The 27892-nt window shown below is 39.0% G+C and overlaps 1 protein-coding gene and 1 long non-coding RNA gene across 3 annotated transcripts in view; one reads left to right on the top strand and one right to left on the bottom strand.

The window, feature by feature from the left end:
* The window catches only part of FCHO2 (FCH and mu domain containing endocytic adaptor 2), a 63895-nt gene continuing 36003 nt past the window's right edge, over positions 1-27892 (top strand). For both annotated transcript variants that reach the window (XM_083703197.1, XM_083703196.1), the window contains exons 1-8: positions 1-136; positions 13075-13166; positions 17483-17557; positions 18559-18700; positions 18789-18941; positions 20563-20667; positions 22471-22569; positions 24783-24879. In XM_083703197.1, coding sequence (XP_083559323.1) covers positions 104-136; positions 13075-13166; positions 17483-17557; positions 18559-18700; positions 18789-18941; positions 20563-20667; positions 22471-22569; positions 24783-24879 — 796 coding nt within the window. In that variant the 5' untranslated portion in view covers positions 1-103. The remainder of the gene's footprint in view (positions 137-13074; positions 13167-17482; positions 17558-18558; positions 18701-18788; positions 18942-20562; positions 20668-22470; positions 22570-24782; positions 24880-27892) is intronic.
* On the bottom strand, positions 49-27173 carry LOC310827406. The gene is made up of 3 exons (XR_014556354.1): positions 26480-27173; positions 5829-11070; positions 49-5753 (listed from the first exon to the last, which is right to left on the bottom strand). It is a non-coding gene; the product is annotated as an uncharacterized lncRNA (long non-coding RNA).

A 27892-nucleotide genomic window follows, 5' to 3' on the forward strand; every position in this document is an offset into this window, starting at 1 on the left:
TTGTGCCGTGAAGGGAAGGGCGGCGCGCGGCGGCAGTTCCCTCTTTCTCCCCACCCGCAATTCCCGGTGGCTGTGTCGGACGGGGCCGGGCCGAGTCAGCGAGATGGTCATGGCGTACTTTGTGGAGAGTTTCTGGGTGAGGAGCTGTGGGGGGGGGTTTGGCTTCCCTTCCCTCCCCCCCCCCACCGCTCTCCTTTCCTCAGGGGCCGGACCGTGTCACGCACAATGGAAAAGAAGCGCGGGGAGGGAGAAGAGGCGACCCGGACGGCGACCCGGAGCCCGGCGGCGGCGGCGCCTCTGCCTCTTCTCCTTCCCGGCTCTTGCGCCACCTTCGGGGCAGGGTTCGGGCCTGCCGTGGCGACGGGTTGGGATACGAGGGGGGCTGCGAAGTGCGGCGGCCTCGGCTTTTACCTCACGGGCCGCTCCGGGGCCAGTGCCAGCGGGGGGGGGGGGGGGCGAGCGAGCGAGCGAGGCCGGCATGAGGGGACGACTGGCTTGTGTGGCGGGGGCTTATCCCAGGCCAGTGCCCTTGTGTGGCTCCTGTGCTGAGGGTGCCAGCCTCCCCCGGCTCTCTCTTTTCCTGGGCGGGAAGGAAATCCAGGGCACCTGTTGCTTTGCCCCGAGAGGAGGGTGACTGGGGGGGGGGGCCATGGCGGCTTAAAATGTGCCCTCCTGTCCCCGAGGGGCGTCTCTCGAGGCGGCGGCGGGACGGGGACAGGCTTCTGGGTGAGGTTGTTTACTTATCCTCTTCTTCACTCTCGCTGACAAAACCCTAGAAACTGAGGCTTCTTCGCTCAGTGGAAGTTTACTCGGGATCTTCCTTCCCTTGACTCTTCTACTAAATGCCGCTGGTGAATCTTCAGTGTCTTGTGGAATCCAAAACTACTCCATTGTAGTGCTGCTTTTTTAAAAAAGTCTTGTTTATGTTTTTTTATTAAAAAAAAAGCAAGACGAGGTCTTTATTTATGACTTAACAAGGCGATCTTACCAATCCATTAAATATAAAACGTCTTAGCAAAGGAACCAAAGAGATGAAGTAATGATAGGAACCTCAAGTCACTGTCTGGACATTGATTTTTTATGTGCTTATTACATGACTTTTGAGTTAAGCGGTTAGAGGTTTTTAACAGTATGTAGTAGAATCAACATAATCACCTAACTACAGAGCAAACCTGCTTTGGGTTTTAAAAAAATATCCTCTATACGTGCTTTCTTTCAGAGACACTGTGTTAGTGTACCTGTGCTTTCCAGGAATGAAACTGTATACAAGAACATACAGCTTGTGCTCTTTTTCTCTGCCTCTTCTGCACTTCATGATTCAGAAGAACAGCAAGCTAGTAGTTTCATGTAATGATTTAAATAGCATGGATAGCTTACTAATAAAATAATTAGATGTTGCCTTGGAATATCTGCTATCTTAAAAGTGTCACTAAATTTTTGTCCATTTAAAGTTTCTAAGAATGCTCATTCAGCTTTGATTTCCTTAAATTGGATTTGCTTTTCTCTGAAAGCTCAAGAGTCCCAGTGAATTGCTGCTTAGGAATTTTGTGAATTAGTACCCAATTGTAGTTGCTGTCTGCCATTTACCTTTTGGGACTTACTTCTGAGTAGACATGTATGGATTTGCAGCAGAAGTGAAAGAGAAAGTTCACCTGAATTCATTGTGGTGTACACCGTAGTAAGTGTGCACAGGATTTCAACCTTAGATATCTTGGGGCATTTTGAGACAAGTAATGTGACCAACTGTTTCAGAATCAACTGAAATGTTGATTATGGCTTTATAAATGTTTATATATGGCTGAATGTATTTCAAATGACATCTTTTGAAGGAAGTATCTGTTACAGATATTGGTAGTATATTTGGGGTGGCAGTTCTGCAGATATCTGTACGTTCATTATGTCCATGATCTAGTCCTTTTATGATATAAAAGTCAGAATATATAACCTATTGTTTCCTCATACTTATTGCCTGTATTTTCTGTTCCTGTATTTTACAGTTGGGTGGTGGTGGTGACTGGGGTTTTTTTAAGAGTGTGAAATATGTGGCAATTATTGATCATTGCTGGAGAAGAATATACTGCCATTACTGAAAACCTACATACCTTCTTGGTGTCAGGAACAGTTACCTTCTTGGTGTCAGGAACAGATAATGCTAATAACTTAATTATTAGGTTTAACAAATAACTGAATCCAGGTTTAACTGGTGTCAATTTCAAGGGAAAAACACTGGCAAATGAATGTTTCTAATTTTGATGAGACTAAAGGCCTATTTAAAAGTAGATCATGAATACCACTTTGTAACGGAACGTGTGAACTGACGCCATAGAAAAGCATTCTGTATGAGGTATTGTGGCCATGATGTTGAGTGAAAATATTTGTTTCTTATCGATGAAATCTACCTTCACTATATTTTTCCCTAGAAACATTTCTAAAAACAGAAACTCTGCTCCAAACTCTAGGGTACACCAAGTGGTTGAGTGCTTATTAGTTTCAAAACAAAATGGAGCCACCCCACAATAAGCTAGTTTTTTTCTGCTTCCTTGAGGAGTGCCCTAGATATACAGAATTTTATAAATTTATTAATGAAAAGAAAAGTTAAACTGCTAACAAGAACTTGGGAATTTACAGAACATTGGTAAGAGTTTAGCTTACAAAGAGATGGGTGGGGGAGGATCTAAATAAATAAATTGGTAGACTGTGAATCTATCAGTCAAGTCTATGTCTGAGAACAGTTTAAGATATGGAATTTCCATTTTACTTAATCAATTATAATATTTAGAGCTCACCTTTCCTTCAAGGAGCTCAAGCTGCAATACATGGTTCTCTCCTAGTCCATTTATCCTCACAACAACACTGTAAAGTTAGTTAGGCTTAGAGAGAGTGGCTGGCCTAAGGTGAGCTTCATGGTTGAGTGTGGTTTTGAGCTTTGCTTTTCCAAGTCCTAGTCCAACACAGCCTTTCTCAACCTTGGGTCCGCAGTTGTTTTTGGACTACAACTCCCAGCATCCCTGACTACTGACCCTGCTAGCTAGAAATGATGGGAGTTGTAGTCCAACAACATGAGGGGACCTAAGGTTGAGAAAAGCTCATCTAATCACTAGAATACAATATTTCTTGTCAGTTGTAAAAGAAAGCAAAAAGCAAATGAAGGGCAGAGGAGGAGAGGGAATTGACCTATTCAGCACCCCACCACCTCAGCTGAGTGCCCTCCTCCACTTCATAGCTAAGAGATTATTGAGTTTGACACTGGCAACTCTCTAGTGCTATGTAGAAGGCCAGCTGTAGAAGGCCAGCAGGGACAGAAACTCCTGAAATTCACTTTGCCCCAAGGCCTGAAAAGCATTTAAAGGCTCCTATTCTGGGTTCTCGGAATATACTGCAACATTGTGCTGCAGGTCCCTCTTGTTTTTGAAACTCATTAGTGATGGAACAATGATAGAACATTCCTGCATTGCAGGGATTTGGACTAGATGACTTTTGGGGCCCCTTCCAACTCTACAATTCTATTCTATAAAATGGTTTCAAAGTTATAATTAACTGTTATCCCAGTGACTTTGCCTGAAATGTATATAGGGACACGCATACAATGTATATGATTTTTCATTCACTCTGACACTTGATTTGTCAGTGAGGGTAGAAGGTAACAGGGCTAATATAAATAATCCCAAAATTTGCAGAACTGACTGCAACTATTCTGTTAATTACTTTTCATAATAAAATATGTCAGGTCTGATACTTTGGACAATTATATGTCTTTGAGATATATATGCATTACTCTGAAACTTCCTCCTTGGAGAAACTACATTGGCTTTCTCCTTGTCCTTCTGCTGGCAAGTAAAGACATTTTTGTTCCAACAAGTTTTTGGGACTGCTTTTGATGAAAGGGCTGGTGCTGTGCTGTTTTTATTGTAATTATTTGTATGTTTTAAACAGATTTTATATGTGTGTATAGTTTTACTTCTATTAATGTTTAATTGTTTTTTAATTATAGCTTTTAGTTTTGTTTTTAGTGATTCTTGTTTTTACGTAGGTAACCCGCTATCAGCCCAACCAATACATCATTCCTAATACAATGAAGGAAATATGCCAGACTGTGATGTGGATTTAATGGGCAGCAAATCCCAATGCACGTAGATTGTGTGACTTGGTTGATTTTTGCTGTTTGCTTACAGTGTATAGGTGCTGTGTGTATATAAACTAGTTAAGGCAAAATCCAAATACCAAATTCTATAATACAGTTTATAAATTGGAAAGGGACCTTTAAAAAAAACTGCAAAGAAAGCCCTGACTTGAGCACATCAGCACTGGCACAAAAAGAAAATAGGTTGATATGTTCATTGCTAAGTCTAGCCCACTGCTCAAAAGCATCCCTGAGAGAGAAAACCATCCAGCCATCGAGCAAAGAAGAGCTTGCCAAGACAGGCTAGTCTAATGTTGAACATCTCTTGCTGTTAGGAGGTTTCTCTGCATGTTTAATCAGAATCTGCTTCCTTGCAATTTCCACTCACTGTGTCTAGTCCTGCCTTCTGGAATAACAGTGAACAAGTCTGCTCCATCTTCCACATTGCAACCCTTTAGATAATTGAAGGCAGTTATAATGTTACTTTTTGATCTTCTCTTCTCGGTGCTGAGTACACCCCTCTCTTTCCACCATTGCTGATAGCTCTTGGTTTCCAGATTCTACACTATTTAGGTTGCATTCTTCTGGACATACTGGATAAGGGTTAAAGCTCTCTAGTCTTACTCTGCCAGCTCCAGCAGACTAGTAAATATTTTTGTAGGCTAGTAACTTTTGTGGGCTTATTTGCAGTGCAGATATAATGAACATATACAATGAACATGCAATTATTGTTTCATTGAAAGAGGTATTTTAATTCATAATTCTTCTAGTTTTATAGGCTGAAAGTAGTAAGGCACTGTTAAGCACTGAGACTTCTAAAAGTGGGTTCATGTTTGTATAGAGAGGTACTTTGCTTTTTAGTTAAATTCCCTGCCCCATTACAGGATAACTTATTTATAACTGATCATTTGTGGTACTGTAAACTCACATCTGGTTTGGTGCTTTAAGACCGTTTGACAGTTGCTGCTGTTTCCCTGTAACAGCCTATTAGTACACTGCATTTTTAAGTACAGGAGAAGGGGAATAGCCATCTTCATATAGGATCAGGAGATCAGATAGTGGAACACTCAAAAAGCTTGCTGTGACCAAATGACTAGACATTTTTCAGATAAAATTGCTTGTATCCGCACTGGCTTCTGAGAGGAATGGGGCTTGGACATTGTTTAGTCAGGTTGTTATGGATCCTTTTAAGCTTGTATTGCATGAGTATGTGGACAAGTTGCTTGGAAGGCTGAGACATATGTGTTCTATAGGGTCTTTCCCATCCTGACAGTTCAGATCAGCCAGAACTGGGTTGGTCATGTGGACAACTCTGAAAGATTAGTTCCCACAGTTCTTAAGGAGGCAGTGGTATAATAATAATAATTTATTATTTCTACCCTGCCCATCTGGCTGGGTTTCCCCAGCCACTCTGGTAAAGAAGCTGTATTTGAACCCAACAAATAGTGTACTTACTTCCTAGTTTCCAGTTTCCAATTTTGGAGATTTTGGTGCTGGAGTGGGTGATTTCATCCAGGTGATTTTAGAGGACACTTACTGCAAATTTTATGAAAATAGAATGGAGGATGTGGCTTAGTATGACTGTCTATCATGTGAAACCTCATGGTTGTTCAGTGTTTGCAATATTTGATAACTTAAAACAAAAAAAATCCTTCCAGTAGTTTTGACTATGGCAGACCAACACGGCTACCTATCTGTAATTGATAACTTAAGTTGGTGTTTTCAAGGCCTATTCAGATTCTGGGAAGTTTATCTATATATGCATTTACTGAAGAGAAATTATTGACTTGTTTAGCCCTTGGATGCTAGTAGTCAGTATAATATGGCTCATGCCATGGAGTATGAAACCAGCCTTCAACTTCCAGACGTTTTGGACTAGAATGCTTACAGTGCTTGTTGGGGCTGATTGGAGTTGTAGTCCCAAACACCTGAAGTGCATTGGGTAAATTATTTTTAAGTACTTGCAAAAATGTAAATACTGTGGCACGAACTTCTTTTACATTATGCAGTCTGAGATTAAATAAGAATTTTAGCTTCATTTTTTTACTTGACCTGCACAGGCAATCAGGTAACATTCATGTGTATTTGCAGTTTTATTTTATCCCCAATGACAAATCAGGAAAATATATAGAAAGTACATTATTTAACATTTCCTGAAAAACATTAATTACAACTCTGAAACTGCCAAGCTTGCAGCTTGTAATCGTATTGGTATCCACTAATTATTACTACTTTTATGAAACAAAATTTTAATGGGACATTTTCTACAGAAAAAATTAAGCATTGGAAAACTTCCTGCAGTTTTCCCACTTTGCAAAACTTTCCATGGTACATTACTGTTGTCAAACCTGTGACAATCACTCCACAATCCTAATACCCTCTTGCTACAGAATGCTCAGTATAAACTGGTAGTCACTTGCATGAGCCAATTCTCCCTCTTCCTCTGCCTTCCATTTTCCTTTTCTCTTTTGCAATTGAAACTCTCAGCCATTAAACCAATAGATTCCCACAGCTAACAAAGTTCCCCAGGTGAGTGTTGAGAACTACTAACAGAAAATGCAGAAATTGAGGAATTTAGCATAATTGCTCCTTCCAAGGAAAAGTGTCAGAAAAGACAGTAGTTCCTGTAGTAGCTAGAGAAGATAGGTACAGTGCTATAGATACAGAAGACATGTTCTGGTGGTACAGAAAGCAGAGAATTGGTGCCTATCTTACAGGGCTCCTTGTTTGAGCCGCACACTGTCTGAGGACCTAGCATGAACTTGAAAGTTCCATCTTCAGGCAATAAAATGAGTTACTCTGGTATTTTCTCATTTCTGTGCCTTCTGCCCTATAAGTTGTGAAGAGGGTTTTCAGAAACTTTTCCACTACCCTAAATTGGTTGTATCTGATTTTGTGTGTTTATATTATTATTGTCAGAAAACAAAACTGAAAGTATGTCATCTTATTAGCTGTATGGATTTCCAGAAGTTTTCTTGTTGAGAAAGGTAGTTGAACATAACAGGCTCCAGCAAATCTACTCTCCAGCTTAATTATGGTGACTAGTCTTCCTTGCTCTGGAAAGTGATTGATGACTAGGCTCAGGGAGGCTTTTAAGTTTTGCTTCTGTTTGTGATGATTAGATCAAATTCAAAAAGGTATGGAAATTCAGGAAACTGAGCCAATCTCTCTGTAGGAGGAAAGGTTTACTTATTTATGCTAATCTGTTGCAGTAAACAGGAATTACAGCTTAAAAACAAAGTAGAGGGAATGGAGGGTGAAGCTTGATTCTCTCATTAGGTTAGTAACCTTTTTGCAATCACTGGCTGTGTCACAGTCAAGCCCCCTCCCAGGCGAGGAAACAAGCAGGAAAACTCCTGTGGAATGCATTCAAACACTTCTGAGGGTTCATCATCTAGTCTACCTAGTAGCAGTGAAGGCAGCAAAGAAGGCATACTTAGCTGCCTCCATTACATTGTCTTCTTGCCATCCAGCAGAGCTTTTCTGGACTGTGTGGGGCCTCTTACAGTCTGACTTGAAGGAGGTGGTAGAACCAATGGTAGCTCGCTGTGACTTGCTTGCAAAGCATTTTGAGAATAAAATCGCTTCAATCCACCTGGATCTTAACACTGCTGTTACAGCAGATGAATCTCAAGGGATGTCCAGAGCACTGTTTTGGATGAGATTCAGTTAGTAAGGCTTGGATCAGTCACAGCGACTATTTGCACTCTGGACCCTTTCTCCTCTTAGCTGATAATAACTAGCAGGGAAGGGACAGCTGACTGCGCCAGGAAGGAGATTAATGTGAGAAGGGGTGTTCCCTGCCTGCTTGAAGGACGCAGTGCCAAAACCACTCCTCAGGAAACCCTCCTTGGATTCAGAAAGTAACCACCAGCTGGTTGCTAATTTACCCTTACTGGGTAAGGTACTTGAACAGGTGGTTGTGGACCACATCCAGGTGCTCTTGAAGGAAACAGATTTTCTAGATCTATTTCAATCATTGTTTAGGCCCTGTTTTGGCACTGAAACTACTTTGGTCGCCCTGTATGATGACCTTTGTCAGGAGAGAGATGGGAAAATCTGTCCTTGTTAATTCTTCTTGACCTCTCAGCGGCTTTTGATACCATCAACCATGGTATCCTCCTGGAGCGGCTGTCTTGAGTTAGGGGTGGGCGGCACCGCTTCATGGAGGATCCAGTCCAACAGAGATTCAGGTTCATGTGCTACCTCCCTTCTCCCACACAGCTGGGAGTACAGAAGATTTTGCTTTTTTGGTAATTAGAGTTTGCTTTATCATTGTGGTTAGTTTAAAATGGGGAACATTTTTGAAATGGGGCAAACATCCTGTTGCAAAGTAGTAGGCTACATTCCAGTAAGGGACAGGGTCAGACTCAAAAATTCATGTGTCACATACAACCACACACCATTATCACAAACAGAGAGAACACACTTTCTTCTCTGCTCTGATTTTCTTGCTCCAGATCTTTTTGCAGCGGAAGGTGCTGTAGTTGCACAGCAACATCAGACAATATCAAAAGCCTTTTCCCTCTGGGTGCTCCCTGTTGAGCACTATGTTCTGCATCCAGCCCATGGGCCAGGGATCCTTGCACCCCTGGTTTAAAACAAGCCAACTTCAGATCATTATTTCTGAAATTGCTTTGTTTAGTTTCACCATAATTTAAGGTTAAATACAAATCTAGGTTTGGACCACATGGCAAGCTGTAGGTAATGAAAAGTGGAATATTCAGATGCTTCTTGGCTATGCCAGAGAAGTAGAGAGAGAGTACCTGAGCCCAAGTATTGCTGCAGCTTCTTTCTTCTTGTGCATGTCATACTAAACAATGGTTTAGCTTGACATGTAAACCAGGTTACTCAGTTTTCACATTCAAAGTAGTCAACTTGCAATTCAAATTAGTGCATACCAAAAATAAAGAAATGGAAATAGGGTAGGGGACAGCCAAGAAAATAATCAAGTAGAACCCAGATACTCTTTTTCTTTGATGTGCTTCCTGTTTTGGCCTAGCACTTTAAATAGTAAAATGTTTTCATAATATTTTCATTTCTGATTAAAATCAAAAGGTGGTATTTGGCTGACTCAAACTTTGTTAAACAAATGTTCAGTGTGTTTGAATCAATGCTGTTTTACTCAAAGGAAGTACCATGGGGTTCAGTGGCGCTTACTCCCAGATAGTTATGCATAACATTGCTGTCTTGGAATGCATTACATAGATCGTTGCATTTGCATATAACAGAAAGCCAGTAATTTGAGTTTACTAAGCCATGAGTTGCCTACCATGCAGCCTCTTTGCAGCCATTTCTCCACTTCCTTTATGCAAAGACCTAGCATTTAACTCTTATCCATAACATTCAATTGTGTGCAAATTCAGAAATTCTGGTTAATAGCTTCAAAGCAAGCTAGGATATAAGGCATTCTCTGGGTTCATATCCTGGCTTGTTTTGAGTAGATTGCAAATGAGTTTAGCCTTTTAAGATTCCACATGAACACTTTCATGAAAAACTAGTAGTTCTTCATTTTTGTGAATAAATAGTCTTAGAAAATTCAAATAATTTTATTAGCCAAATTCTGCTCGTTCCCTGTATTTTGTGGTTCTACCAGGAAACAGCAATGTAACTATTTTGTAACTAAACTGATATAAAACATAGGGTAGTATTCAACTGAGTTTTACTTGGAAAAGATCCACTGAAATTATTATACATAACTAAGTTAGGTCCATTAATTTCATTGGGTCTCTTCTGAGTAAAACCTAGTTGAATACCACATGTAAACCTAGGGCAGTTAAAAATATGAAAGGAGAAGAAAAAACCTGTAGAGCAAATTTCATGTTGAAAGTGGTTGTGGTGGAGGAATTAAGTATACATAAAACTCAAGTTACATCATTATACAATATGTGTATCATGGCAGGACTGGACTTCACAGCTTGTTACTAGATAGTAATGCATGGCTTCTAAACCTGGCTATAATTTGTATACTTCTGTAATTTTAATATTTAATTAAGCAAGCAAATAATTAAAGTGCACTTAGTGTGGTTTAAATACTAAATATGTTCAATCTTGGGAATGCTTGTAAATATTTTATACCAATGGACAGAGTATGGCAAACAAGCAAGCCCAATTTGATCTCTTAATACAGAATGGCAAATATGATCTAATAGCATTTCAGAAACTTGGTGGGATGAAACTCTTGACTGGAATGTCGAAATTGAGGGGTCCAACCTGCTCTAAAATAATATATCAAACCGGAAGGGAGGTGGAGCACCATTATATGTAAATAATGTGTATACTTGTAAAAAGATCCGTGACTTGGAACATGGAAGGCAGATTGAGAGTCTATGGGTAAAAATATGTGGACTTCCAAGCCAGACTGAAGACTTGGATGATTACTTGCTAGAGCAGTTTACCAATCATTCAAGAAGGAGAGAGAGAATAGTTATGGGAGACTTCAACTTCCCTCATATATGTTGGAACTCAAAATATGCTAATAATATAACAACAAATTCCTCACTTGCCTTGCTGACAATTCCATCCTGTTCATTCAGTGGCCAGATGTATGCCTATGAGAAGCCTGAAAGCAGGACTTTAGTGCAACAGCATTCTTCTCTCCTGTGATTCCCAGCAATTGGTATGCAGAGGCATGCTGCCTTTAACAACATAGGTACTTGCCATTGCGGCAAGTAGCTATTGTTAGCCACTAGGGAATATTCTGGGACAAGTTGTGGGTCCTAAGAGTAATTTAATCTGGTGGACATGCTATGTCCCCATGATCAAAATGCTCAGAGTGGTCTTGAGATGAAGAATGAAATTCAATTCCAAATGAAGCATTGAAAAGAGTAAATGTTGTAATGGGTAACTTAAACTTCCCCCACTTCTGTCATGTATGTTCCATGACAGAAAGGTGAAATTTCTGGATACCCTAAATGGCTGTGTCCTAGAACAGTTGGTCATGGAACTGACTAGAGGGGCATCAACAACTTATGTACTTCTATTTTAATGACAGATAGGTAGCCCTTATGCTTCCTTTCCTGATCTGCAGTATACACTCCAGCTGAGCGTCTAACATTGCGTTTTTAAAGAGCTCCCAAGCATTTTTGAGTGATTTTGCCCACTTGACTTTGCCTTTCAGCTTCCTTTTTACAAATGTGTTCATTTTGGGGAAGTATCCTCTTTTAAAATCAAATGTGACTGTTCTGGGCTTTCTTTAAAAAATACTGTGTTATCAGATTTGCTAATGTTAATATAGAAACTGCAGCAGCTTAAGTTGCTGTATTTACCAATAGAATAATGGAAGGAAGCTATTCCTTGCTTCGTTACATATTGTAGAAACAAGAATGCTGTTGAAAAGTTGCTGCACTGCTTAACAGGAGTTTTAAAGTTCAAATATGCTGCTTGGATAGACAAGGGTGATGCCTTCTATCTTTTCTGCAGAAATTTCATATGGCACTAGGATAGTTAACAAAACAAGGAGTTCCTGTAATGTGTTTCCTGTTATGAACTGGTTTTTTGGAAATGCTCTGGTCATTTGATAGTGCTTGCACAGCTACTTTCATTTCCATGTTAGCATTAGAAGTTGTTTTACTTAGTTGATGAAGAGAATAGTCAAATTTAGTACAAACATTTATTTGTTTTACTTTATAGCCTTGGACTTAAAGAATTGCTATTGGATTCTTGTTCATTAACACTAACAGTTTGTACAGGGTTCTTTATGAACTTAAGGTCATGTATACACATGCTTCCCAAAGGGCATATGAGGAACATTGGGCTGTACGCCTTCACAGAAGGCAAATAGCTCCATGTTTGCAGCATCCTGCCTTGCATTGCATTTTCTGAATTTGTTGTGTGATAAAGTGTTGAATCAGGAATACAAGTATTATTGGGTGACATGTCATTTAGAACCTTAACAGAGTAATATGGCTTAGAATGGAAAGATTACTTTGTGGCAATCCTAACTGATTCATTGTAATCTAGATATATTACAAATGCTTTCTGAACAGATTTTCATTTTTAAATGCTAGTTAAAAGCCATAGTCAGAAACAAACTATGGTTTAATATGGATGAGCAGCATGCTTTTGTACACAGCTCAAAGTTCTCTCTGTGCTCTTCCTGCACGCCTGCTTATGCACCACCAGGAAGTAAACTGGAGTCATGATGTCTAAACCTGGGCTTTGGTTTGTTTCTCTCCAAACTACAAGTGATAACCAAAGTTTGTTTTGTTTACTGTTCATGATTGATTTGAGGGGGAAACAAACCACAAGCCTTAGTTCGGATGTCACAACAAGCCACAAACAGGCTTTTTCCTGGTGGTGTATCAACAGAAGGAGTGAGGAAGGAGCAGAGCAGCAATTTTTCAGCAGCACACATAGGCATGTTGCACGTTCACATTATATCATTGTTAGCTTTTGACAGTGGTTTGATGTGGTGGTTTAATGCCATCAGTCACTATTGTCAGAAGGAACATTTATCTAATTTGGAGCAGGGAAGAACAACACCATGGCCCTCTTGTTACTCTTGGTGTACCATGTTGAACAAGACAGTAATTGCTTACTTCTCAATATAGCTAAAAAGGAAACAGCCCTTCTTGAAGCATTTTAGAATGGGACAAACCTCTGTTGGAAGTAATAAGTATGCAAAATATTAAAACTGGAGCAATTAATTTTTTGCGCTTCATCTTTTAGTGTAAGAGAAGGCTAGTAGAAGGTGTGGACTACACAAGAGTGATGTAGTCCCCATATGAGGGTGCTGTTTGTGGTCCCTACTATTGTTGCTCCACATTTCTAAATAAACCACATTATATTAATAGTCCTACTGTGATTTACTTCCAGATACTTTGTTTCACAGAGTTTGCTTCTAGTGCTTGTGCAACTGGTTGTGGAGTGGCGCTAATGAGTGAACTTCTTCTGTTGTTAATTCTATTATTCATAACTTCAGCTAAACCATTTAAATTTTTTTTTAATCATAGGGGGAAAGGAACAATGGCTTTGATGTTCTCTATCATAATATGAAACATGGACATGTATCTACAAAAGAACTAGCAGATTTCATAAGAGAAAGGTATGTGTGTTTATTAGCTACTTATTCTGGCATACTTACATAAACCACTGAAGACATCTTTCTGAATACTAGTCAACTACTATATTACAGTTTAATGGTTTTACGTCATAATTCTATGCATGTATATTAGACATAAGCCCCACTGAATTTAGTGATGCTTAATTTCCAGGTCTGTGTGCATTGGACTGCAGCCCTAATAAATCAAGATAGCTTGGGGAGCCTCCAGTCTGTGCGCCATTATTGCCTCAGCCAGCCAGAGAGCTCCTGAACCTGAGAATTACTCGCATGCAAAGTCTTAATTCTGCCAGGATTCTTTCTCAGTGTACTGACACTCATCCAGCCTACATTGGTTCAGAACAGTCATGGTCTCTTTTGATTCAGATTTAGCAATGAAATAAACCTGGCTGGTGGTAGCATACTGAGGACACCAGAACTCAATCTCTTAGTCACTTGTTTCCAAAACATGTGCTACTGGTTGCTAAACTGGTTTATGCTTGCTGTTGGAAATGCAAGGAGGCCCTTCAAAACAAGAAAGAATGGGAGATGGTTTGGGACTCTTTATTTAGGTTGATTGACAGCATTCTGTAAATCTTAAAATGCATTCAAAATTGTTAATGAAATACAGAGCTGTAGTTTTTATAAAGAATTTTGTCACTGGGTTATGACCATTTAGAATGGTGAAACTCCATAGAGTGGATAATAGTCTCCCTGTTGTAAGGATCTTATAGAAATGTTTTTAATATAAAGTAGATGCTTTAATTTGTTTATGTTTTGATACTTATGTTTTGTATCAGATTTAATTTATTAATATTAAAGAAAAAAGAACACTGAAAGTTTTGTCTTTCTGAGAACACTACATAATCAAAATTTTCTCTTCTAGAATTATGCATGTCTATTTTTTGATCCAAGAAATTAGGCATTTTCACTAGGAAATGCAAATTCTGCATTCTAGTCATGAAAATTAGTGCTCATATCAGTGAGTTAATACAAATGTTCCTTCCCTTCAACAGAGGGAGAACCTTGGATCCCACCTAAGTTGATTTTGCAGCAATACATTGTCCTTACATAGCTTATTTTTCACATGCTATTTGGGTTTACATTAAGTGTAATTATAGACTAGTGTGCAAAGTAGGAAAATGAGCTATTTGGAGAACATCTGTTTGTACTTTAAAATATGAATTTGATACAATCAGTTCAAAAATTAAACAGAATTCGGTATAGAGCAGTATTATAAAAAAGGGAAACAATGTATTTCTGTGGTCAAAGTTAAATGTTGTAGAGAGATATCTATAGAAGTATGAACCAGTTTCCAGTAAGCAGACAGAGGAATTTAAAAAGCAGAAGCTTGAAGTGTACTAAGGGGCTTGAGTATTTTAATGGAACGTGGGGGAAAATCCTTCTAATAAATAAAGCTGCAAAGTTTCAAATAGGATTAGCTGTGCATCGTTCATACCCTTGATCCTCTGTCCCATAATTTAGTTCATTGTCATCCGTTTCTTTAAAATATTCTAATTTGTAACTCTTAAGAGTACGAAATCTCTTTCCATGGTTACTTAAAGACTTGTACTGTTGCAAGCCCTTTGGTCTTGTGTTAGAATGTTTTTATTTATTTATTATTTAAAATCATTTATAAACTTCTTTAGATTAAAAAAGAAATCTTAGGCAGAGAATATTATCTGGTGTTGTGTGTTTGCCCTTTGGCTGCTAACACAAAACTTGATGTAAACTGTAATTTGAGTCCCAAGCTTTGCTCTCATTAGTACAGTTAAAGATATATTACAGCCATATCACTTTACCCCTCATGTGGAAGAGATGTGGTGGCACTGTGGTCTAAAAACCAATGAGCCTCTTGGGCTTGCTGATCACAATGTTGACAGTTTGAATCTGCGCAATGGGGTAAGCTCCCGTTTCTCTGTCCCGGCTCCTACCAACCTAGCAGTTCAAAAGCATACCAGCACAAGTAGATAAATAGGTACCGCTGCAGCAGGAAGGTAAATGGCATTTCTGTGTGCTCTGGGTTCCATCACAGTGCCCTGTTGCATCTGAAGTGGTATAGTCATGCTGGTCACATGACCTGCTGTCTGCAGACATACGCTGGTTCCCTCAGCCTGAAAGCGGAGATGAGCTCCCCATAGTCGAATTCAGCTGGACTTAACTGTCCAGCGGTCCTTCACCTTTACCCCCTCATATAAGACACTTTCTGCTGTGTCTGAAATTGTCCAAAAAAACCCCTTTATATTGCCACTGTAGGACACTTTTTAGACCTTCAAATACATTAAGTAGAATCTAGTGCAGGAGTCAGCAACCTTTTTCAGCCGTGGGCCTGTCCACCATCCCTCAGACCTTGTGGGGGGCCGGACTATATTGGGGGGGGGGGAATATGAATGAATTCCTATGCCCCATAAATGACCCAGAGATGCATTTTAAATAAAAGGACACATTCCACTCATATAAAAACATCAGGCAGGCCCCACAAATAACCCAGAGATTCATTTTAAATAAAAGGACATTCCACTCATGTAAAAACACACTGATTCCCAGACTGTCCATGGGCCAGATTGAGAAGGCTATTGGGCGGTATCCGGCCCACGGTCCTTAGGTTGCCTACCCCTGTTATAGTGCTTTAAAAGTAATATTTCAAACAAACTTCTCCAATATTTGGAATAAAGTTGCATTGAAACATCAGTGTAACTGCCTTGACCTAGGGATATAACGTTAGAGGAATTAATCATGCAACAAATCCAAATTAGTTACCTTCTCAAGGAATGTATCTGCTAGGTATATCTGGGATTAGATTGTATAGAGAGGCAATTTTGTGCAGCAGTCAATATCAGTTTGCAAAGGAGTTTACAAAGGCTTAATAAGAAAGCACATAATATTGTTAGACACCACCCATATCTTCATGAGTAGTGTGAAATTTCAGGGGTTGCAGGCACACTTTACCCAAGGTCTGTGTTTCCTTTTGGACAATGTGGCACAGTAGAGGCTATGGTGTCTTGATGATATATGGTTTATTTACACATACTGTACAGTGGTATCTCGGTTTAAGAACAGCCCTGTTTACGAATGATTAGGTTTACAAACTCTGCAAAAGCGGAAGTAGTGTCCCGGTTTGCAAACTTTACCTCGGTCTAGGAACGGAAGCCGAATGGTGGAAGGGGACCGGTAGCAGGAGGCCTCATTAAGGAAAGCATGCCTCGATTTCAGGATGGTTTCGGTTTAAGAACGGACTTTCAGAACGGATTAAGTTCGTAAACCAAGGTACCACTGTATATACAACCTGAATTTAGATCAGACCACCCAACTTTTCATACCAAGTGGGCCTCAAGAGAACTGTGACATAGAACTCATGGGCTGCACACCACCTTGTCACACACACATGGGGGGGGGGGGGTTGACGACACCCCAGCCCTCATGCTGCCTTCCTAAAGCTGGCTAAGGAAGGCACCAGGCTTTGCGAAGGAGATTTAAGGTTCTGGCAGGACCTAATGCCCTCCCTCTCAAAGCTGGGAGAGCCCTAACTAGGCTTTGTAAAGGGGATAGAAGGACTCTAGCACCCTGTCAGAGCCCTCACACTTTCTTCCCAAAGCCCAGCACTTCATTTACCTGGCTTTGGGAAGTGAGCATGAGGATTGTGAAGGGTAGGGGCATCCAATGCTGCTGACGACCACGTGTTGGACCACCCTGGTCAATATAGAGGGGTTCAAACCATTATACTCAAAGAGGGTCTCTTGCTTCTCCCATCAGCAGAGCAGCATTTGGGTCCAAAACACAGAAACCAGCCATATTCTTTCTCCTGTCTGTCTGTCTGTCTGTCTGTCTGTCTCTCTCTCTCTCTCTCTCTCTCTCTCTCTCTCTCTCTCTGTAGTTTCAGCCTACATGCTGTCCCTGGATCCCCTTCTTCTTCCTTGTTGCCTCTAACAGACTGAAAAGGATTTTCCTGAGCCTACATTATCCAGACTGAAAACCTAAACCCCTTTTATCTCTGCCCACTAACACACACTGGAGGAGGGGCTCCATTCCTCTTGATAGCAGGCATTGAAAATGTCCTGATGGCTCAGCTTTTGATGAGTCACAACCCGTCTTTGTCCCCCTAATGACCCACACTCAGCTATTCTTCTACCTACTGGTTCATGTGACTCTTAGAAAAAAAGCACACCTTAGCAGATTGAGTTAAAATACATGATTTTAGGCTAGCTTTAGACTAACTTAGGTAGCGGTTTGTTAACAAACAGTGCATTTGTTCATGTGCTCTAAGATTTGTATGTATTTCACTTTTGGTCTGCTGATTGCTGATTGTCTTCTTCCGTTGATAGAGCTACAATAGAAGAGGCATATTCAAGATCAATGACAAAGCTAGCCAAATCAGCAAGCAATTATTCACAGCTTGGGTAAGTTATGATGATTAAAAACAAAATAATTTTGTGCAGGTTCTTGGAGGAGCTTTTCTGCCTTTCTCTGTATAATATAATATTAATACTTAATTATATTACAGAATTATCTGGAATGTGTGTGGATGTATACAACACTTAAAACTGAGCTCTGTATGTGTGTATATGGCTTTGAGAGCCAGTGTGGTGTAGTGGTTGAAAGCGGTAGTCTTGTAATCTGGGGAACCGGGTTCACGTCTCCGCTCCTCCACATGCAGCTGCTGGGTGACCTTGGGCCAGTAATACTTCTTTGAAGTCTCTCAGCCCCACTCACCTCACAGAGTGTTTGTTGTGGGGGAGGAAGGGAAAGGAGAATGTTAGCCGCTTTGAGACTCCTTAAAAAGGGAGTGAAAGGCGGGATATCAAATCCAAACTCTTCTTCTTCTTCTTCTTTCTCTTGTGTGTGTTTTCTGAATAAAAACAAAAACCTTTGCATTTAAAGAATATGCAAAATGTTTGTGTATTTTGCATGAATTTGCTGAAGCATGATATACTCTATGTATGGTAGAACTTGGGTAATTACGTGTTGAATATGGGAATGAAAAGAATCTGTCCTACCTTACAAGGCAATAGCAATTATTATAAGATAAAGTATGTAAAGATATAAGATAAAGTATGTAACTATTAGCCTGGTAGCTGCCACATTCATTCAGTAGAAGGAAATATGTGGATGCAAAGCTACTTCCTTTACTGAATTGAATTTGGGCAGCCCTTAGTAGCTTACAAGTTTAACCCATATGGGACTCTCTCTTTAGTGGAAATTTGACATTTAACTTCCTAGAGGAGTAATACTTTAATAGGTGCTCCATTTGAATGTTAAAAAACCTAAAACATTGATGAGTTCTTCATCTAAACATTTGTAAAAACAATTGAAAGTTATTCACTGTGGTTATTTTTTATTTATTTTTTGCTTTCAAGCTATTTCAGCACTAAAACCCCCATTTTCTCTCTCTTATTTGTAGGACATTTGCACCAGTCTGGGATGTTTTTAAATCTTCATCAGAAAAATTAGCAAGCTGTCACTTAGAACTTGTTCGGAAGTTGCAAGAACTAATAAAAGAAGTGCAGAAGTATGGAGATGAACAACTAAAAGCTCATAAAAAGGTTGTGTGTAGTCATTTTAATGCATTTTAATAACTTCAGATGAAAATATTAAATTGTTAGTGTTTAACACACATGTCATATTTAACAGACTAAAGAAGAAGTTTCAGGAACTTTGGAAGCAATGCAAAATATTCAGAATATTACTCAGGCCCTTCAAAAAGCAAAAGAAAACTACAATTCAAAGTGTGTGGAACAGGAACGTTTGAAAAAGGAAGGTGCAACACAGAGAGAAATAGACAAGGTAATGTTTTAAAGGTTTAGCTGCCTTTCTTTATAGTTTAATAGTCTAACTGCACAAATAGAAAACATCCATACGGCATTGCTGCTTTTAGTGTTTTTCAGCATAAAAAATAAGGATAATCAAAGGATGTCTTCTGCGTAAAACAAACAATAGTATGTTATATAATAGTATAAAGTAAGGTTCTGTTTGCTTATTGAATTAGCTTGTGTCTGCACAGGTGCAACATTTTGAGATTCACTGAGGCTGTAATCCTAACCACCTGATGTAGATGATGAGGGTGGGCCAGGATGCAGCATGGGCTCTTCTCTGCCAGCAGAGAGTAGTGTCACTGAGTTAACTTTGCTGTGACAAATGCCCGAACACTGCCTGAGTGGGCAAAGTCTCCCACCAGTGGTAGCCAAAAGCAAGCCCTCGGGAAACAGCATGTTCTGGTGGGATCCACTAAGATCCATGCCACTGTAGATCCCTGAGGAGCTTGATCCTTTGGCTCCTTAACTTGCCAGCCCTACAACTGGCCCAGCAAAAATACAAAAAAGCTGCATCTTCCACCCTGACTGGCAGGAGCAGGCAACATTTTGGAGTAGTGGAACCACAACAGGATCCAGTCTTTGACCCGTGTTAGGATTGCCCTGCTCAGTTTTGTTCATGTGTTCAGTTATGTGTAACCCCTGCTGAATTTACTGTGAGGAAAACACATTTTCCCCAAAGCACCTTCTATTAGGCTATGTAATATGTCTCAGACTACTAAAAAATAGTTACCATCCATCTAAATAGATGTCTTAACATGGTCAGCATGCAATAGACTCTGATGCCACAAGCAAGTATGATTACTTTCAGCTTGAAAAGTGTAGCGGCATTTGAATACATAATGTATTTGACTCCTCTGAACAATTCAGTTTTCCACCGTTGAAGTGCAAAGGAGAAAATGATTATGGTAAATTCAACTTTGGGTCTAGTTGGCATTTTTCTTTAAAACAAGCATAGTGCTACACTGATACTGTGCAGTGTAACTGAGCCAATAAACTTGATTTTAATGGAAAATCGAATATATGTAGTGAGATTCAGGAAAGATTAACACCATAGTTTTCACTACTTGTTTATATATAATTAAATAAATATTTGAAAGGATTAGTAGAGAAAAGATATTAAAATAGAATTGTAGAATTGGAAACGGATCCCAAGGGTCATCTAGTCCAACCCCCTGCAGTGCAAGAATGTCAACTAGATCACACATGACAGATGGCTATCCAACCTCTGCTTAAAAACATCCAAGGAAGGAGAGTCCACCACCTCTCGTGGGAGTCTGTTCCATTGTTGAACAGCTCATTTTCAGAACTTCTTCCTGCCATCTTGTTCTATGTTTTCCCCTTCGAGTTTCAACAAACTCAGTTATTTTAAAATGTGTTAGAAATTACTAACAACTGTGTTTTAACATTGCAAGGTGATATAGCAACTTAGTTTCATGTGGTATGTTGTTTGCATGAGCCCTCATGTGGTAAGAACTGGAAATTACTGTGAGGGAGCAAAACATGAAATTGTAAGTCAGCTAAATTGATTGTAAAAAGTATGCCTTGTTATTTCTTCCTTCCCTACAATCATTATTATTATTATTTTATTTTAGGCAGCAGTAAAATCCAAGAAGGCTACCGATACATATAAACTCTATGTTGAAAAATATGCTGCAGCAAAATCTGATTTTGAACAAAAAATGACAGAAACTGCACAGGTAAACCTTCTTTTCAGTATCTGCAAGGCAAACACTATAATTTGCACAGTCTCTGCTCTTCTCACTTACAATTTCCAAGGAGTCTGGAAAAAGAGAATACAGTCAGCAAAATAAATAAAAGTGTTTCTAATCTGCACAGTTGGCTTTAAGTTCTGGGTTCAGAATTTGAACTTTTGTGTCAGGAAATACTTTTGGAAGTTTTAAGTGCATGGGATAGAGAAACAACATTATACTCCCCCTGGCTAATTTCTTCTTACATAATGATTTGCTTCTTTCACCTGGATCAAATTTATTGTGGAATTTGTTGTGCTATTTGAATATTGCCATTTTAGTTTTGATATTAAACACTTAACTTTTGGTCCTAAAACTGTTGTTAATAAATAGAGAAATAACATAAACATGAAAAATATGTGAAGTATGCCTGCCATTTAAGGCAAGCTGAGAGCTTCCTTGGCAAAGAATGTCGTATTTGCAAAGCAAACAAACTGTACTGTGTTTGAGTTTGTGTATTTTAAGTTAGTTCTTTGTGTTGCACTAGAACAGAAGCTTCACATTGCATACTTGTTGGAAGATTCTTAATGCACATCTCTTTATTTTGATTAGATTTGGCATATCAATTTTTAAAAGTACAATGGCATTTATAGGATTGGATTGAACTGAATATCAATATAACTTTGTCCATTGGAGTTGTTGGTGACTGCAACAGAAGGGCAGAGTAAAAAAATAAAACAAATAAACAAAAAAGATTGATATAATTTCCTTGATCAAATTAAGTTCAAAATTTTGAATATAAAATATATATGCCAGGATTTAAGTTAATAAAGCAGAAGTTTCAGCTGTAGTCAATGAAGGCTAAACCTCACACGGGCCTTTTTTTAGTCTCATATTTTTCAGTTTTTTAAGTGTGCTGTCTAAACTCTTAAAACCCACAAAAATGGGTCTGTTTCAAACATGATTGTATAGGGGGGGAAAGACTTTTTTCTACTCATCATACTAAGACTTTAACTTTCTGCAGTAGTAATTTCATTTGGCACGCGGGTGACGCTGTGGGTTAAACCACAATGCCTAGGACTTGCCGATCAGAAGGTCGGCAGTTTGAATCCCCGCGACGGGGTGAGCTCCCGTTGCTCGGTCCCTGCTCCTGCCAACCTAGCAGTTCGAAAGCATGTCAAAGTGCAAGTAGATGAATAGGTACCGCTCCGGCAGGAAGGTAAACGGTGTTTCCGTGCGCTGCTCTGGTTCACCAGAAGCGGCTTAGTCATGCTGGCCACATGACCCGGAAGCTGTACACCGGCTCCCTCGGTCAATAAAGCGAGATGGGCGCCGCAACCCCAGAGTCGGTCATGACTGGACCTAATGGTCAGGGGTTCCTTTACCTTTAATGTTCATTTACTGAAATGTTACATGTGGCTGAAATGTATAGACTTTAGGTAGGGTTGCCATACGTCTGGAAATTCCTGGACATGTCAGGGATTCAAACGGCGAAATAAGCATCCAGTGGAATTTTGAAAAACAGAAGAAGCTGTACTATGTATAAGTGAATTTTCAGTTACTGTGGATAGGGCCTTACTTTTTCACATGATTGGTAGAATCTTTGCAATATTAAGCAGCTGAAGGATGAGTTAGAACCAAGACTAGATACAGCTTAACTGATGAATGTCTTCCATAATCCCAAATGTGAAAGCAAGCTAATTATGGGAGCTCAGTGGACAGTTCAGTATATCAGTATTTGAAATCCAGTTTTGACTTAAGCTGTTTTAACTCTTAAATAAGCCCTAAACACAACACTTATTTGTTCTGCAGAAATTTCAAGACATTGAAGAAATGCATCTGTTCCATATGAAAGAGATTATAGAATGTTTTTCAAATACAGTCAAAGAAGTTCACTTACAAATTGGCGAGGTGAGTTTTTTATAGTCTTATTATTCAGGCTATAAATTAAGATGTATTTCATCTTCACTGAAGTTTGTAGGTATCCAAATTTAGCAGGAGTTGTATTTAATCTGTTTCTGTAGGTGTGGAGGAAGATATGGGTGTGTGATAAACTTTCAATCAAATTTTATAGATTGTTCCTCCAGTACCTGTATCAAGATGTAAAAATAATTTTGGTGATTATGTCTTTCTAGGATATGAAGAAATAAAAAACATATTTGGGCCCATAGAGCTTAAGTCTGTGGGAACGCCCCACCATCAGACCCTCACTTTTCATACTTACGGTTGTAAAGAGAGAAAAGACAGCTTTACAAAAGTCTAGTTGTGAGGAGCTTCACTTGAGATGATGGAGGTTAACCTCAATGCAGTAGTGGTCTTTGTCTTGAGACCTCTGGTACTGGGAAGCATTGGAAACTACAATCTGCTATAGTTTCCATGTTTCCCAGTATCTTTAGATGCCTCAGAACTGGATATCTTCTGCTGCTTTGATGTTCCTTAAAACATTCACCCTTCCTCAGTTCAAGGGTTAGATTGGGAAAAGGGTGGTCTGGTAGTGGGGAGGGCTTGAGGAGTGGCACTGAGTCAAAACAGTTTCTAAATGGGTCCAAATTTTAGTGTGGTTTGAATATAACTTATAATTGGCCCAGACAGGGAACTCATATATTCACAACTCTGAACACCCCGATCCAGAAATCTGGTGGTAGCATGAGAAAACAAATGTATGTGACTAAGGTTGTTGATCTTTGTCACTTGGGACAGGGGCACTTCAGTCAATGAAAGTAGTGCCCTCCAGATGTTGTTTGAGGACAACAACTGTCTTTCTTCAGCATTGGTGATGTTGATAGGCACTGATGGGAGTTACAGTTCAACAACATCTGAAGGGCACCACATTGGCAAGCTCCATTCTGGTATATCTGGCATGGGGCATAATTATTTTGCTGTTACCAAACAAATTTACTTGGAAGTTGGTGTATCTGGCATGGGGCATTATTATTTTGCTGTTGCCAAACAAATTTACTTGGAAGTTGGTCCCCTTGACTTTTATTTACTATAAAAAGGATGCCCCCTGAATCTAAATGAAGAAAACTCTTCGCTAGGCACAAAGTGAAAAATATATCTCTATTGGCATTTAGCATAAATGAATCTTGTCTCATAGCTCATTTCCAGGAGTAAAAATTTGACTGCTGAATTTCCATACTGAATGCTTTTATCGTCATCTTGACTGTTTGAATTCTAAAACTTTAATTTTTTCCTTCATGTAATTCAAGAGATCAGTTTGCCCATCTAGGATCTAAAAACAACCTACCATAACAGTTTATATCTATTGTACCTTGTGTTCTAGTATTTTTATAGTTGTGCAGTATTCATTATACTATTAGAATGTTGATGTAGCATTTTTGCATATGGTTAAAAAGTAACGCTAAGCAAAACTTATTTTTTATTCCTCAAATCATTAGTTTGAGCTAAAAATACAAATATTTGAGATCAAAGGGATGGTGTTTATGATTTTGAAATTGTTTCTTTACACTTTTTTTGTTTTGGCCAAATTCTTATTAGGAGTTAACTTAGATGGAGACATGGATGTGGTTTAATTTATATCATTGCATGTTTATATCAATTATAAACAGATATATCATGCTTATACTAAAAATGAAAGTGCCCTTGAGGGAGACAGAATGTATTTCTATCATTCAGATATTCTGAGTAATCCTAATATGTTTGGAAATGAAAGAGAACCTCAGTATGCCATTTGCAGACAGATTTGGACCCAAACAACTTTTTTAAAGAAACTAAGTTGTTCATATAAGACACACATTTCAGGATCTCAGAGGGCCGTAGTAGTCCTAGCTTATTATATTAACAGTACAGTGTCTAAAATCCAAAGAGTGGCCAAGACATAGTCAAAAATATTGTGCTAGCTCTGTGATAATATTTACTTCAAACAACTAACACCCCCCCCAATCATATTACAAATTGCTTTTGAAACTAAAAGCAGTTTGCCAGTCACCATAGGGAATGTTTGAGAAAAACAACCCTAAGGCTTACAGAACTAGTTTCATGGTTTTTTGAGTCACTTTTTACTTATAAGAGCAAGATGGGAAGTGTAATAATTGAGCAATCCGTTAGTGTGCAAATTGCTGAAGCCCACAAAGTTATATTTACTAGTGTTCTTTTTCTCAAAGGTACATGAAGAATTTATAAATAACATGGCAAACACAACAGTTGAAAGTTTGATACAAAAATTTGCTGAGTCGAAAGGTACAGGCAAAGAGCGACCTGGTAAGAGATACAAAATAATTGATTTTTTATTTTTTAAAATAAAAGATTGCTTGATATTATCTTCCAGTGTTCAATGCACACACGCGTGCGCGCACACACCTCCATCTATGCTCCTCTTGAATAACTGATACTATGCATATAGAACTGTAATTTACTGGCAGTAATGAATGTAGATATTTAGTTCACTATCATGATTCTTTTTTTCTTTGGATAATGCCAGTTCAAAGGAAAAAAAATGCTGGGGGTGGGACAACTGTGAAAGGGTGAATTCCATGCTGGGTATCATTAGGAAAAGAATTGAAAATAAAACAGCCAACATGATAATGCCATAGAAATCTAGGGTGCAAAAATACTTTGATTACTGTGTATAGTTCTGGTCACCACACTTCAAAATGGATATTGTGGAGCTGGAAAAGGTTAACCAAAATTATCAAGGGGATAGAGCAACTCCCCTATAAAGCAAGGTTATAGTTTTGGGTGCTTTTTGGTTTAGAGATAGAGTAAGTGGAGGCATCATAAAGGTATATATGGTGTAGGGAAAGTGTTCAGGGATTCCCCCCCCCCATAAACCTAGAACTTGTGGACATCCAGTAACTGAATGTTAGAACAGGACTGACAAAAGAAAGTACTTCTTCAGTTGGTGCATAGTTAAACTCTGGCACCTGCTCCCACAATAAGTAATAATGGTCATCAACTTGGATGGCTTTAAGGATGTCTAAGAGGATTAGACAAATTCATCCAGGATGAGGTTATCAATTGCTGCAAGTCATGGTGGCTAATATAACACTGAATACCAGTCGCTGAAAATGGAAGAAGGGAAGAATTCTGTTTTGCTCAAGTCCTGCTTGCAGGCTTCCTATGGGCATCTGGTTGGCCATTGGCCTCATTCAGCAGGCTCTTCTTACATTCTTACAATATAAAAATAGTTTTGAAATCTTTTATTTCCAGTCAAACAAAGGTTAAATTCCTTCCCTGTGACATTCAAACAGATTAAATTATTGATTCTCCAATCATATTCTTTCCTGTATTCAGCTGTATTTTTTATTGCCTAATTGTGTTATGCTTAAAATAGTCCATAAAAATTAATAGCTGTGTTCTGCAAACAGCTGCCAAGTTTACCATAATTGTTCTGAACTTGTTGCACAATATTTTTAAACCTTGTCACATTTGTTTCTAGGCTAGCATTCTGATGTTCTGCAGATCGGTTACATGTATCCAAGGCATTAATTTCCATGACTAATGTGCATATATTACTTAGCATTATCTTATTTGATGTAGTATTGGAAAATCCCAGTAGAGACAAGACTTCAAGGGCTGCAGTTTTGTACCCATGTACCTTGGCAGTGAGGCTTACTTCTGAATAAACATGTATAGGATTGTAAATCAGCTTCCAGCTGTCCTCATTCTAAAAATAGAAACCTTTTTTATTTTTATTTTTTCCGGGATCATTAAATGCACATAAAATACAAAAGAGGAAATGTTGTAGAAATGGCTGATTTCAACTACCCTGATGTAGACTGACTACATATATGTTCCAAAGAGGTAAAATTCTAGATACCCCAAATTACTGTATCTTAAAGTGGTTGGTCATGGAACTGACCAGAGGGGCAGTGACCTTGGACTTAATCTTTAGTAGTATCCATGACCAGGCATCAGATATGTGTTGTTAAGTCAGTTGGGAGCAGTGACCACAGTGCTATTAAATATACATGTAAATGACTGATTGCTAAGAAAATCCAACACGGTCAGGTTTGATTTCAAAACAAGAAACTTGTCCAAAATGAAGGGATTTGTAAAAAGGAATTTGAAAGGCAAAGTCAAAAAGGTAAAATCAGATGCTTGAGAGTTGTTTAAAAGCACCATGTTAGAAGTCCAACTGGAGTGTATGCTGCAGATCAGGAAAGTTAGGAGGGCCAAGAGAATGTTAGCTAACCCTCATTTTAATTGAACATCATTGTATTCAAAGCAGAACACAATACCTGTAGACACCATACATAAGTGCATGCACACAGCAAAGTTGATGTTGAATTACAATAAGATGCAAAAAAAAAGTTAAGCATTGACAACTTAATTAGAGCTTAAATGAATGCAAAACAAATACATTACAATTGATTTTTACAACCCCTGTAGAAATTCCAGCCAGGAATTTACAGACCACATTGGCAGCTGTACCAGACCCAATTAGTTCTCCCTTACTTTAAGGGTAATACTTGAATACACTTTGCCTTCTCAGCTTCCATATTTTGCTTGAACATAGATATGCCCACAGTGTATATTAAAGGACAGAAACGGTATAGCCTCTAGGTTTCTGTTTTTTATAAATAAATTGCTTCTACAACTTTCTGCAGTGCTGCTTCAGTTTTTAAAAATAAGTATTGCTTTTTTATTTTGGCAGACTGAAGTTACAATAGGGCATTATTTGACTGAGCAGATGAGTAGTGTAAATAGGAAAAAGGAGAGAATCTCAGGTTGATAGAGTTGGAGGAAATCAGTTTTACTATTTCTTTTTTAATTCACTGGCAGTGTGCAGGACGCAGTAGTTAAAAGTTGTGATCTAGTAGTATACATAAATGATTTACAAAACCCATGGGCTGCCCCAGCTATTATTCAAGGAGGTAAAACCTGTTATGGTTCCTCACCTGTACACAACTCTTAAAGGTACAAGAACCCTGAACTCGTCTACATTTGCTCTTATGCATGTATGTAAAACACATTCTAAAATGCTGGGAAGGTTAGACTGTTCTGGTAGTTCAACTGGTTAACACTTCTTCTGATAAAGTGTGGAAGAGATAAAAAATGGGTATACAAGACTACAGTCATACCTCGGGTTACAGACGCTTCAAGTTGCGTGTGTTCAGGTTGCGCACCATGCTGAACCCAGAAGTACCATATGTTCCGGCATATAAGATGACTTTTTAACCCAGGAAAACCACCCCAAAAGTTGGGGGCCATCCTATACGCTGGGTATATGCGGAGCCACCTGTTGGGAAGGAGGAGAGGGAGCCGGTGAGCA

This window comes from Podarcis gaigeae, assembly GCF_964106915.1.
Source record: "Podarcis gaigeae genome assembly, chromosome: 11".
In the NCBI taxonomy this organism is placed as follows: Eukaryota; Metazoa; Chordata; class Lepidosauria; order Squamata; family Lacertidae; genus Podarcis; species Podarcis gaigeae.